At 43.9% G+C, this 13,895-nt stretch overlaps 1 protein-coding gene across 1 annotated transcript in view; it reads left to right on the plus strand.

Moving 5' to 3' along the window:
- Positions 1–481: 481 nt before the first annotated feature.
- The window catches only part of LRP2 (LDL receptor related protein 2), a 255,526-nt gene continuing 242,112 nt past the window's right edge, over positions 482–13,895 (plus strand). Inside the window, exon 1 of the mRNA XM_066279296.1 lies at positions 482–758. Coding sequence (XP_066135393.1) covers positions 530–758 — 229 coding nt within the window. The 5' untranslated portion in view covers positions 482–529. The remainder of the gene's footprint in view (positions 759–13,895) is intronic.

Here is a 13,895-nt window from a genome sequence, read left to right on the forward strand (position 1 = left end):
TAGACTAGAGAGAACGGCCACGAATCTCTCCGACAGGCTCCTGACTCCTTTCCTTCCCCTTTCCTCTTCCTTCTCTTATTTTTCACCCTTTTCTAAGGTGGCACACTTTTTTGGCAGACAGCCGACTCCTGTGCGGAGGCAAATCTTGCAGAGGCCCGTGTCCCGTGTAAATGTGTCAGTATGTGTCTGTGAGGGGTACTTGCGAGTATGAATGGGAACGTGTAGCTGTGAGGTGTGCGCGCACGTGTGTGTGACCGAGGGCTGCGCGCGCGCGTGAGTGAGCGTGAGACTGTGTCAGTCTGTTTGATAGCGAGGCGTGTGTGCGACTGTGTGAGTGTGAGACCGTATGAGACTATGAGTGCGTGTGTTCGAGTCCCTACTCCTCCCAGCGCTGCACGGTGCAGGGGGCGGGCCGGGCGGCAGGGGGCCTGCCCCGCTGGATTCCCGCATGCTAGTTCCGGGGCGGCCGGGTCTAAAGGGCTTTATGCTCTGTCTGGAGGGTGGGGACTGGCGCGGGTAGAAAAACGGGATGCCTTGGGCGGGCCAGCTTTCTGCCACTAGGCGCCCGCCGAAGTGCGGGTCTGCCCGAGCGCTCGCGAGCGGAGGCGCTGCTGCTGTGTGCGACGCGCGCCCACCTCCCGGGGAAGGAACGGCGAGGCCGGGGCCCGGGGCCGTCGGTGCGATGGGGCGCGGGGCGGCCGCGGTGGCGTGCGCACTGCTGCTGCTCGCGGGCTGCCTGGGGCCGGCCAGTAGCCAAGGTAAGTGCCCTCCGGGCGGAGCTCCGCGCCGAGCTGGGGACTTCCCCGGCGGTGGCGGGAGGGCGGAGGGGAGCGAGGCCCGGCAGGGGCCAGGACGGGGCGGCGGCGCCGGAGCCGCTCCCCCGGGGGCGCTCAGGTTGCCCAGCGCGGGGCGGACGGGAGCGCCTCTGCTTTGCCCGCGATGGAGCTGAGCAGCCACAGATTTGAGAAAGCAGCCCCGCCGGTTTTGGTGACAGCGCACCCCAAGGGGACCCGTCTTTGTTCCCACGGGAGTTTGTCCCGACCCTTCGGAAAGCACTTGTGATTGGACCCGGGAGAGCGCAGGGCTCCCCCGTGGGCGCACAGCTGCTCCCGCTGCGGAGTCACCCTGTCCGGGCGGAGCGGTCCTCGGCGCTGCTCCGGGCCGCTTCCACCTGCCGCGTCCCGCCGGGGAGATCTTTTCGCGCGCCCAGACTGCGGGCCAGAACATCCCCCTCCTTTCACCAGGGAAACCTGGTCCCGCGCTGACCCCCCAGAGACCGCATCTCTATGCAGGTCATTTACCAGGCGAGATAAGGCCGGGAGGCGGGATTGGCTGAGAGTGCGGCTGATATGCTGGGGCATTTTCTTGAAGGGTTTTCCTTTCCAAACGGGGTGGTGGGGCTTTTGTGTTGATGAATGGGGTGCGTTTGCGCGGCCAGAGTTTTGAGGACTCGAATGGTAAAAGTTTCTAGTTTAGGCGTCTTAAACTTCTCTCAAGATGCTGGACAGTTGACGTTTTTACAGAAACAGAGGCAGAGAAAGAGAGGGAGGAAGAAGTGGAAAGAATTAAAACAGTGAGAGGGGAAGAGGAGAGGGATTCAAGCAAGTAGAGAATATAATGGAGAGAAGGAGGAGTGAGAGAGCTTGAAGACAGAGGGAGAGAGGAAAAGAGCGATAGAGAGGGAGGGAGAGAAAAGCAGGGAGAGAGGGAGAGCGAGCGAGCGAGACGGAGAGAGAGCGAGCACTCCCGAGATGAATGGGAAGGGAGAGGAGGAGGCAGAGGAACCCGCGAGCTCGCTCCTTGGCTTTGCGTTGCTAGGTAGCAGCCGGGAGCCGCGTGTGACCGACCACCAGACAGACAGCGGACGCTGCTGCCTCCACAGGGACTAATCTGTCTGTGGGGATGGGACAGTACACCCCCCGCCCCCGCCTCTTCCCCTCCTGTTCTTTCTCGTTGGACAACTTAATTGCTCTACAATGAAAATGAAACCCCTATTGTTGTAGGATTATCCAAAGCAATAAATTGATTTTCCTGGATCACATATTCGGGTTGATAGGTGGGGAGTGTAGAAACTCCATTTATGGTGGAGAGAGGGGAGGACTTGTGGATGGGCCGTGACATGTATTCAAATGGTTAATCTGCTTTCTTTCCTCAATTCTTAGCGTAAGCTCCTTAGAGGGAATCAACTAAGTAATTATACATCAACTCCTAGCAGTACCCATTTCAGACTTCCTGGGAAGAAGTCTGGAAACGCCAACAAATCCCACAGGTTTTGTAAAAATCTTTGGAAAAGGAGGAGAGGCAGGGGAGACCGTTAATAATTATTACTTTGAACACCTTTCTCAGTGTCGGTAACACAGAAAGAGGATTTATTATTATTGTACAGGGTTTGCCCCCTGGCGCTTAGGGTTATACATATCTCATGTCCTAAATATAGCCATAGGATTTACTATATGTCCCTGTCAGTGCCTGGCAAAAAGCAATCTTGTCTGGATTCATCTAGGATACATTTGGGTTGTCCCCATATAACCAAAACAGATCTTCTCTCCCCTGGAGGAGTGGTTTAGTCACCAAATAACCTGTACATACTTACTCTTGGTAGTTTAGACTCATCCATCTCCCATTATATATATATACATACATACATATACATATATATATATACACACATCTCCCATAATATATATATATATATTAATAGTAACATATCTATATGGCTATGTGGTAGGTCTTGTTCTCAGTACTTTATACTTGCTGACTCATTTAATCCTCATAATACCCTTTTGAAGTATACTTTTACTTTCTCTATTTTACAGGGGGAAAATAAAGGCACAGTGCAATTAAATAACTTGCTCAAGGTCACCCTGCTAGAAAATGGCAGAGTGGCAAGATTCTGACTCTAAAGGCTACTATTTAACTGCTGTAGTATGGCTTTCTTTGTATGTGTTTCTTTTATTTTGTACTAAAAATGTTATGTTTTCTAAGTTACTGTCTATGTGTGAGGTTATGAAAGAAGCTGAGGGGCATTTTGTAAGTTTTTGCCACATAAGATAAAATCCATGTGCTGCTCTATAACTGTAGATATTTTTTCAGCAATCCTTTCTAGGTTTCTATGATTTGAATCCAAGTACCCTCACTCCTAGTCTTACTACTTGATCATTTTATGTTCTTGTTCTCTGAAGGAGATTTTTATTTTTTTTAAAAGAGATTTTTAGATTCTTGTTACACTGATTCTGACTTACAAAGTAGAGTGTAATTACTTTGTAAGTGCCCTTATTTTAGCACCACATTTTAGTTAAGAACTTACTGCAAACTTTGCATCATTAGAAGTTGGAAAAGAACTCACTTTATGCTTAGTCTTTTTTTTTTTTTTTTTTTTTTTTTGCATTTTTCTGAAGCTGGAAACAGGGAGAGACAGTCAGACAGACTCCCGCATGCGCCCGACCGGGATCCACCCGGCACGCCCACCATGGGGCGACGCTCTGCCCATCCTGGGCGTCGCCATGTTGCGACCAGAGCCACTCTAGCGCCTGAGGCAGAGGCCACAGAGCCATCCCCAGCGCCCGGGCCATTTTTGCTCCAATGGAGCTTTGGCTCTGGGAGGGGAAGAGAGAGACAGAGAGGAAGGCGAGGCGGAGAGGTGGAGAAGCAAATGGGCGCTTCTCCTATGTGCCCTGGCCGGGAATCGAACCCGGGTCCTCCGCACGCCAGGCCGACGCTCTACCGCTGAGCCATATGCTTAGTCTTTTAAATTAAAACTTATAACATATCTGCAGCTAAAAATTAATTGTATTTTCCTCATATTTTGTATAATGCTTTAAAAAAACATTTGAGAAAGCCTGAACTATTTTGGCATCAAGCTGCCCAGCAATGGCTTTGCCATTCCTAGCTGTGTGACCTTGGGCAAGTCACTTCAGTTGGCATAGTTCAGATTGCTTATCTGCAAAGTTAATATGATAATAAGATTATGTATGTATGTATGTATGTTTTAGTGAGAGAGTGAGAAAGAGAGGGACAGACAAGGACAGACAGACGAGAAGGGAGAGAGATGAGAAGCATCAACATTGTTGTTGTGACACTTTTAGTTGTTCATTGATTGCTTCTCAAATGTGCCTGAACCAGGGACTCCAGCTGAGCCAATGACCCCTTGCTCAAGCTAGCGACCCCAGTGCTCAAGTCAGTGACCCTGCGCTCAAGCTGGTGAGCCTGCGCCCAAATCCAGCGGTCTCAGGGCTTCCAACCTGGGTCCTCAGTGTCCCAGGTCAATGCTTTAGCCAACAACTGGTCAGGCAGATAATTTATTTTTAACAGTTTTATTTATTGATTGATTTTAGAGAGAAAGAGAGAAACATCAGTTTGTTGTTCCACTTATTTATGCATTCATTGGCTGATACCTGTATGTGTACTGACCGGGTATTGAGTCCTCAAGCTTGACTTAGTGGGACAATGCTCTCAACTGTCTCTCCTGGCCAGAGCAAGATAATTTATTACATGATATTTTATCAACATAAAGAGATAAAAGCACTTACATCAAAGTGTAAGGCATGTAGACATTGATTATAAACTAACAATTATATTTACTTACTATATTGACCAACAATTTATTATTATATTGATCAACAATTAGAGTAACATATTCTTTTGCTTACTATTCATATTTTCAGTTTCCAATGCACATAGTAAAGTCTTTAAATTTTTTACTAACATTATTTTTGAAGAATTCATAGATCCAAGTGTATGATTTGAAGCTTTTTTGAGACAATAGTGTTGATCTTTTTTTTTTTTTTTTTAATTTTTTTTACAGGGACAGAGAGAGTCAGAGGAATAGACAGGGACAGCCAGAAAGGAACAGAGAGATGAGAAGCATCAATCATTAGTTTTTCATTGCGCGTTGCAACACCTTAGTTGTTCATTGATTGCTTTCTCATATGTGCCTTGACCACGGGCCTTCAGCCAACCGAGTAACCCCTTGCTTGAGCCAGTAACCAAGCTGGTGAGCTTTGCTCAAACCAAATGAGCCTGCGCTCAAGCTGGCAACCTCAGGGTCTCGAACCTGGGTCCTTTTCATCTCAGTCTGACGCTCTATCCACTGCGCCACCGCCTGGTCAGGCAGTAGTGTTGATCTTTAACAAAGTTCTATTCTTTCACCCAATAAAAATTTGGTCATGCCCTTTATAGTTAGTATCAGCTTTTATGACAGTTCCATCTTCCAGTGATATTTATATGTTTAAAAGGATTGTGGGGCCAATAACAAACATGCAACATGTTGGTTTTATCACATCTCTGATATCTTGTTGCTGTTTTCATTTCACAGCAGTTGGTTTCTCTTTCTGTTTTCCTGCCTTGTTGGGTCTCTGCTTACACTCCCTTCAATCATGTGCCTGTCCTATTTTAATAGAAACTTATATCTGGAGGCAACCTTGGATAGCAACTTGTTTACTTGCACTATTTTATAGGTACCTACTGTAAACCCTGGAGGGAAGAGAAGGGCCATACAGGAGTGACAGGATGGGTTAAATGTCTTGCCTAAGGGCTGGTGACCTGCAGGAGAGCTAAAATCTGACCCCAAGGGGCCTCATTTTGTTTTTCCACTTTATAATGTTAATATACTTCTCCTTTGAATATCCTTAGTCTGAGTGGTTGAGGAATTCTCCAGATTCCTTTTCTGTTGGTCCTGACTTATCAGATGAGACAAAATATGTTGAAAAGATAACTTTGGTGAATCTTCTTAAAAAATTGGGTCCCAGGGGCCTGACCTGTGGTGGCGCAGTGGATAAAGCGTCGACCTGGAAATGCTGAGGTCGCCGGTTCGAAACCCTGAGCTTGCCTGGTCAAGGCACATATGGGAGTTGATGCCTCCAGCTCCTCCCCCCCTTCTCTCTCTCTGTCTCTCCTCTCTCTCCCTCTCTCTCTCCTCTCTAAAAATGAATAAATTAAAAAAAAAAATGGGTCCCAGGTCTAAGAGGAAAACTGATAGATTAATACAACTATACACCACATGCTTTCAGCTTGTTGTTAACATGAAAGGCTGTCCAGGAGCCATGGACTGTCATCTTATATGTTTTACTGAATACACACACACACACACACACACACACACATACACACATACATATTTTTTTAATTTTAATTTTTTATAAGTAATCTTTTAAATGATGCACTTGTGTTTGTCGATATACTGTTTTATTAGCTACAACAGCTTTACAAATTAATGTGGACTCTTATGTTTGTAAATGACAGAAACTTAAGTTAAAATACCTGAAACCAAAAAAGGAAGTTTATTGAAATACATAATTAGGCCCTAGCTGGTTGGCTCAGTGGTAGAGCATCGGCCTGGCGTGCGGAAGTCCCGGGTTCGATTCCTGGCCAGGGCACACAGGAGAAGCGCCCATCTGCTTCTCCACCCCTCCCCCTCTCCTTCCTTTCTGTCTCTTTCTTCCCCTCCCACAGCTGAGGCTCCATTGGAGCAAAAAGATGGTCCGGGCACTGGGGATGGCTCCATGGCCTCTGCCCCAGGCGCTGGAATGACTCTGGTCGCAACAGAGTGATGCCCCAGATGGGCAGAGCATCGCCCCCTTGTGGGCGTGCCGGGTGGATCCCTGTCAGGCGCATGTGGGATCTGTCTGACTGCCTCCCCGTTTCCAGCTTCAGAAAGATACAAAAAAATAAAAATAAAAAAAATACATATGTAAAAATATACAGTTATTAGGTGGAACTTTATTGGATTGTGTGATTCTATTGGCAATTTCATGTGGTTCAACCTATTATAAAATTGGGGCCCAGCCTATGTGATACTGATCTGGTTTCTGTCTGAGATGATTGTTTTCAACTGTGTTCCCTCTAGTGTGATAAGATGACTGTCCGTGGCTCCTGCAGCCATAGCCTTTCATGTCATGTTCCCTGGGAAAGAGCAAGAGGTTTTTGTCTTAACTGTTTTCATCAAAAGTCTCAGTTGCACGCTAGGGTTCTGCTTAGGTCATTGGAGAACCAGTCATTCTGTCCAGAGGAATGGATTGTGCCCATGGCTTAGGCTTAGGTCATATGCTTGGCCCCTGAAGTCAAGACTAAGGATGAACCCCAGATTCAGGTTTGATTCAGATCGATCTTAAAGAAACAATTGAGCCAAAAGCTGGTGGTCCATTTTCCTTTAATCCTAGCTCACACCCGACAAACAAGTAAATACACACAGTGGGAAACATTTCCTCTTCCCTTTCCATTCAGGGCTCCCAAAGCCACTGACTCATCCGAGTTTTCCTAGAATCTAAGGCTCACACCTCTTTGCCTCCATTTTGTCTGTCTCCTCTCCTCCACGTGGCCTTTCTCTGCCCTCAAATGGCCTCCTAGCTCCTTCTTTTAAAACCTTTTGGTGTGAAAGCCCTCCCCCCAACACACATTAGTATAACCAAGCCCATCCCAAGCAAGAAGGGCATTAATACTATCACTTGGGCAATGGGCAGTGCCATATTTAACAGGGTTAGCAAAATATATCTTATCTGCCCGACACTGGGGTAAAGCTACCAAGAGAATGATATATAGATATTGATCTGCAAAGACAAGTTTCTAGAACATCTTATCAGATAAAACCAACTGATGTTATTTTCATTTTATATATAAAGAAAGACTTGAAAATGCTATAGGAATTTCTCAAGAGTAGGTAGTCTTGGGATAACTAAATATGGGATTCAAATAATTTAACAACCAGTTCCCTGACCTAATGACCATTTTAAGAATAAAAAAAAATATAACAAAAGGTAGTTTATTATTTTATGCATTTAATGCTTAAATAAGAACAATAAAAGAGGTACACAAAACTAGATTATGTTGTAAGAAGGAGTTTTAAAATATTAATGGAAAAAGATTAAATAATACCTGACAAAAAAGAATAAAACCATTACAGGGGGTCCTTGGGTTATGACGCAGTTCCATTCCTACGACAGTGATATAACTCAAATATTGGTGTAAGTGGAAACACACCCTAGCCTAACACAAATAGAACATTTGCACTTTTAACAGTCCAGAGTGGTGTAGGTAAGCGTACTGCGGACGCCAATTCCCTCACTCATATGCTGTGTTACTGCGTATAATTCTGCTGTGTGCAACCAAATTAGTTCACCCGTACACAGTAGTCTGTAAGTCTGATGCTAATGGCGTAGGCTGAAACACTTGGCTGAAACACTTACCTCTCAATCTTTTTAAGTTTTTATAGGAGTGAGCGTTGTAAACTAGAAATGTCGTATGTCAAGGCTGTCGAACCCTGAGGACCCCCATGTGTTTAAGATATTTCCATATTGCTTCTTGATTGGTGTCCTCACTTGCAATTTTTTTCACCTATGGACGGAATGAACATTACTACAGGCACTTAGAATACACTGTTTCGCAGATGAACGTTAAAAAAGAGTAAGGAATGTAAATTTGTGATTTCCACATTGGGTGGCTGCCCAGGCACCCACCTTAGAGAGAGTCCTGATTACAAGTGCCATTTTACCAACCAGTTCACCGAACTCAACAAAAAATTAGGTATTGGCTCTGTTGCATCTGTGCAAGCTGGTTGACTCCCACCACTGGAAAAGTATTGAAAACATTAAGGCAGAAGACCTGGTGCCCTGTGTTCATGTGATCAATCTGCAAGTTGAAGTTCAGAAGAACAGGAGAAAGAAGGAATTCTATCTAGGTTTGTTTGTAGCATAAAGGATTCTTATTTAAAGTAGACCTTTATTATGGACAAGAAAGCTCTGGAAAATGTGCTGAGAGATGAGAATACAGGAACTCTCGGGTTTATTGTATAATTTCATTTTTCAGTGAATCCTATGCCCTTGCTTCTTTTTTAACTTACTCCACTTCCTTGCTTATATTTCTAATACTTTGTCCCTTTTCCAGGCACTAGACCTGGGCTATGAGATATGTAGAGAGAAAGGAGAAGGGTTTAGAGACATAGTAAGATGCTTTTTATGGAGACAGAATACATTTTAGTGCAAATCCAAGAGTCCTTAGCATTTACCTTACTGTTGGTCCAATAAGTTTGTAAATATGATATATATGTTTGCTTGCTTATAGTTTGCATTGGGTGTGGGAGACAGGCTGTAAGCAGGCAGGCTCCTTATAGCCTAAGGCTTAGTTTTAAGACTAGGCTTTTCCCACCCTTTTAATACTAAGATCTTTTCAAAACTAAGCTTTTCCCCACACCTTGACTATTGCATGATGTGGGGTGGTGCACTCTCATGAGGAATCCCATTATGCCGCAGATAAATGACTTTGAAATAAAAGTCTTGCCTGACCAGGTGGTGGCGCAGCTGATAGAGCGTCGGACTGGGATGTGGAGGACCCAGGTTCGAGACCCCGAGGTCGCCAGCTTAAGTGCGGGCTCATCTGGTTTGAGCAAAGCTCACCAGCTTGGACCCAAGGTCGCTGGCTTGAGCAAGGGGTTACTCTGTCTGCTGAAGGCCCAGGGTCAAGGCACATATGAGAAAGCAATCAATGAACAACTAAGGTGTCGCAATGAAAAACTGATGATTGATACTTCTCATCTCTCTCCATTTCTGTCCCTATCTATCCCTCTCTCTCTCTCCCTGTCTCTGTAAAAAAAAAAAAAAAAGTCTTTCTGAGAAAATGACAGGTTAGACAATGTGAAGTTTCATGTTGAAATTCCTAACCTTTTGGTCATTAACCCTCAGGTCATGCCTGACCCTCAAGGTTACTGGAAACAGTTAGAAAGGAGGAAATGTAATTACTATTTTGTTTATTGAAAAGTTAAGCCACTGTTACCATGGATACAGTGGCTTGTTTATTGTCCAGAATTTGAGATCCAAGTTTATAAGCAATACCAGAGGTTTCCTTTAAGTTTACATACTATCAGCCAATAATAACACTTGAAGATTCTTAATAACTTTGAAAATAAACTTTTACTCACTGATCGACTGATTCACATTAAGTAACAACTTATTTACTTTTGTGGGTCCAGTGGATTTTGAAAAAGAGGAATAAGGCAGTAGCTATAATTCTGAGTTCTGTTATACAGTCTTTTTTGGGGGGATTCTTACATAAAGACATCCTGTCTTATAGTGTTAGAGATTTCCTTATCATTTTGGGCCTAATTCTTTGGTTTTTAATTTCATTAATAAGGAATTTTACTTTACTTTTTCAAGTAAAGGCTAGAAAAATAAAAACAAAACCAAAATTATTTCATAGGGAAGTCCTCAAGTAAAGTTAAATTTAAGAATAAAAGTTTTTTTTAAAATCTGAAATATGTTAACTTTACCTACATTTAAATCTTACTAAAGAAGAGAAAATCCAAGGTGTACTTCTATAGCAATTTAATTTTGATGTGGAGAAGGGTGTGGAGGATACTTTTTGTTGAAAGGAACTAGAAATAGAAAACCCACTGCAAACTGGCTTAAACAATAAAGGGTATTTACTGGCTCATGTAAGTGAAAACTTTGAGGCAGAGAGGGGTTCAGGTGAGGTGCAGTCAGGGCTCCAGTTCTCTCTCTTTGTGTTTCCCTGACTCTGTTCCCCTCTAGGTTTCAGTTCTGTTTTCAGTCTGGCTTTCCATATTGTCATTATAGCAGCCAGGGCAAATGGGGCTACAGGTTTTTTTGATCTAGGGGCAATTCAACTTTGAGAAGAATTCAGTTATGTTCTCAAAAACATTCTATCATCACAATATATAGAATATTATAATTGCTAAGGACCCTGATAGATGTCAACTAGCTCCCCAAACTTGGTATACCATCAGAATTACCTGGGGAGCTTTAAAAAGTTTATAGATTCTGCCTGACCTGTGGTGGCACGGTAGATAGTGTGTTGACCAGGAATCCTGAGGTCTCTGGTTCGAAACCCTGAGGTTGCTGGCTTGAGTGGTGGCTTGCCAGCTTGAGCGTGAGATCATCGACATGATCCCAAGGTTGATAGCTTGAGTCCAAAGGTCACTGGCTTCAGCCAGGTGTTACTGACTTGGCTTGAGCCCCTCAGTCAAGGCACTTATGAGAAGCAATCAATGAAGAACTAAAGGGAAGCAACTATGAGTTGATGATTCTCATCTTTCTCCTCCTTCTATCTCCCTTCCTTTCTCTCTCTCTCTCTCTCTCTCTCTCTCTTTCTCTCAAACCAATAAAAAAAAGTATATAGATTCTTAGGCCAAAACCTACACTTATAAAATCAGGAATATGGGACTTTGTTTTTTAAGAGTTTCCAGGAGTCCTGCTCGGATAGCTCAGTTGGTTAGTCCAGAAGTGCAGAGGTTGCCGGTTCAATCCCTGGTCAGGGTACATACAGGAACAAATCAATGTTTCTGCTGCACACTCTCTCTAAAAAAAAAAAAAAAAAAATTAATAAAATGTTACCAACAGGAGGGGCACAGGGGTGAGGAAAAGAGGAGTAAAGAAGGAGAATATATAGTGACAGAAAATGATTTGACTTTGGGTGATGGGCACACAACACAACAGTTCAAATGCTACAGAGATGTTTGCCTGAAACCTATGTACTCTTATTAATCAATGTCACCCATTAAATTTAATTTCTACATAAAATGAAAAAAAGAGTTTCCAGGGGATCTGAGGATCAGACAGTTTGCGAACAACTGATCTAGGTAACCTATCTTTTTTTTTTTAATGGAAACTCCGACATGAACTAACTTGCCATGGTAAATTCCTTCCAGTAGCAGTGAAGTATACTCTGTCAAATTTATTCTTTCTTTTGGATGGGGAAATTGGAAGGTGGTTACAGTAACTAGGAAAAGTACTCTTTTACATCTGAGGGTGATATGAAGTGCTGTCCCATTCCTGGCCATCTCCTTTCCTGTCTAAGATAACAATCCCTTCTTTTAACTACTGTTTGTATCTTTTTTTTTTCCTGTATTTTTCTGAAGCCAGAAACCGGGAGAGACAGTCAGACAGACTCCCGCATGCGCCCGACCAGGATCCACCCGGCACGCCCACCAGGGGGTGATGCTCTGCCCCTCCGGGGCATCGCTCTGTTGCGACCAGAGCCACTCTTACGCCTGGGGCAGAGGCCGAGGAGCCATTCCCAGCGCCCGGGCCATCTTTGCTCCAGTGGAGCCTCGGCTGCGGGAGGGGAAGAGAGAGACAGAGAGGAAGGAGAGGGGGAAGGGTGGAGAAGCAGATGGGCACTTCTCCTGTGTGCCCTGGCCGGGAATCGAACCCGGGACTTCTGCATGCCAGGCCGACGCTCTACCGCTGAGCCAACCGGCCAGGGCCACCTACTGTTTGTATCTTAATTGTATTTTTTGCTCTTTCCCTGGACACTCTTCAAGCCCTTTCTCCTAAGAACCTTAGATTCTTTGAGCTGAACAACTGTTAATCTTCTAACTCTTTTTCAACCAAGTCAGGGATTCATCTCAGCACATCCCCAGCTGAGCTCACCTGTGTCTGAAGTCGCTTGTCTATTCTGTGGTTGGAATGGAAGTACTGGAAAACTTTATAGCTTATTTTCTTTATATCCTAAACCCAACTCTTTGTTGATTCACTACGACTTATAGTCTGTTGATCCTGCTACCTTTTCACTGTCCTTCAAATCCCTTATTTATTTACTTCCTCAGCTTATATTTTATGGCCCATTTTAACATCCCTGCCTTGCCTATGCTCTCAGCAGTCTGGTCCTTGATCCTGCTCTGCTGTGCTTCCAAAAGCCCAGTCCTGATTGAATCTAATTCTCCACATCTGCATCGCTGCAGCTAAATGTGGCAGGAGAAAAACACAAGACTTCGCTGACTCATCTTGCTCTAAATTCAAGAAGCTAATTTCAACTTTAGGACCTGATGCCTGGCTAGGCCGCTCATTCTTTCTTCCTTAGATCTTCTCTTTCTTCAGACCTCCAATACTACCTGCTCAGATGACGTTGGTTTTTATAAATGTGAAAATAGAAGCAATCAGAAGAGAACTCTACAAACACCCGTAAATCAGCCATCATTACCTGCATTTCAGCTGACACTGATTATCTCCTGTCTTATAAAATCTTTTCTTTTCCCCACATTCCCTGTGGATTTTTTTTGTTCCTCTGTATAGCAAAATCCCTTGGCATATTTGTGTATATCCACTGTGATTTCCCTGTCAGTTTTTCTCAAATCATGCCATTCAAGTCCTCATTCCCCTGACAAATATTTTTTTTGCCAAGATCACCGATGACTTCCATGTTGTTAAATCCAAAGATCCATTTTCAGCTCTCGACTTATATAACGGTTTAGCAGTGTAGGACACAATGTATCCTGCCTTCTTCCATGAAACACTTATTTTGGCTGCCTGGAAACTACATTCTCCTGGTCTCCTTCCTTCCTTGCTGTTTCTTCTTGGTATTTCCTTGGTAACTCATACTTGTTCCTGTTCCTCTCACTACTTTTCATCTCTATCTATACTACTTCTTTGGTGACCTTATCATCTCATGGCTTTAAACATAATCTATATACTGACAACTTCCAAGTTTATAAATATTCTGTGGTTGGAATGAAAGTACCCTAAACTCCAGCCTCAATATGCAACTACTTATTAGACATATTCACCTGGTTGTCAGGAGTCATCTCAGTCTTGCAGCCAAAACTGAACTCCTCGTTTCCATTAGTGCGTTAAACTTGTCTTTCATATAGACCTCCCCATCTTAGTAAAGGCTGCTCCATCCTTGCTCTGATCCCAAACTTTGGACTCTGCTTTATCTTTTTCTTTTATACCTCATATTCAAATCCATCAGAATATGCCATATCGTAATCTTCAAAATATATATAGAGTTCAGTCACTTTTCACCATCTTCATCCTATCACAGTGATTCATGTCATGAGCTCCCCAGGGCACATATGAGAAGCAATCAATGAACAGCTAAAGTGAAGCAACTATGAGTTGATGCTTCTAATCTCTGTCCCTTCCTGTCTCTTGTAGCAAACAAACAAACAA

The sequence above is a fragment of the Saccopteryx bilineata genome, chromosome 5 (assembly GCF_036850765.1).
Source record: "Saccopteryx bilineata isolate mSacBil1 chromosome 5, mSacBil1_pri_phased_curated, whole genome shotgun sequence".
Taxonomy (NCBI): domain Eukaryota; kingdom Metazoa; phylum Chordata; class Mammalia; order Chiroptera; family Emballonuridae; genus Saccopteryx; species Saccopteryx bilineata.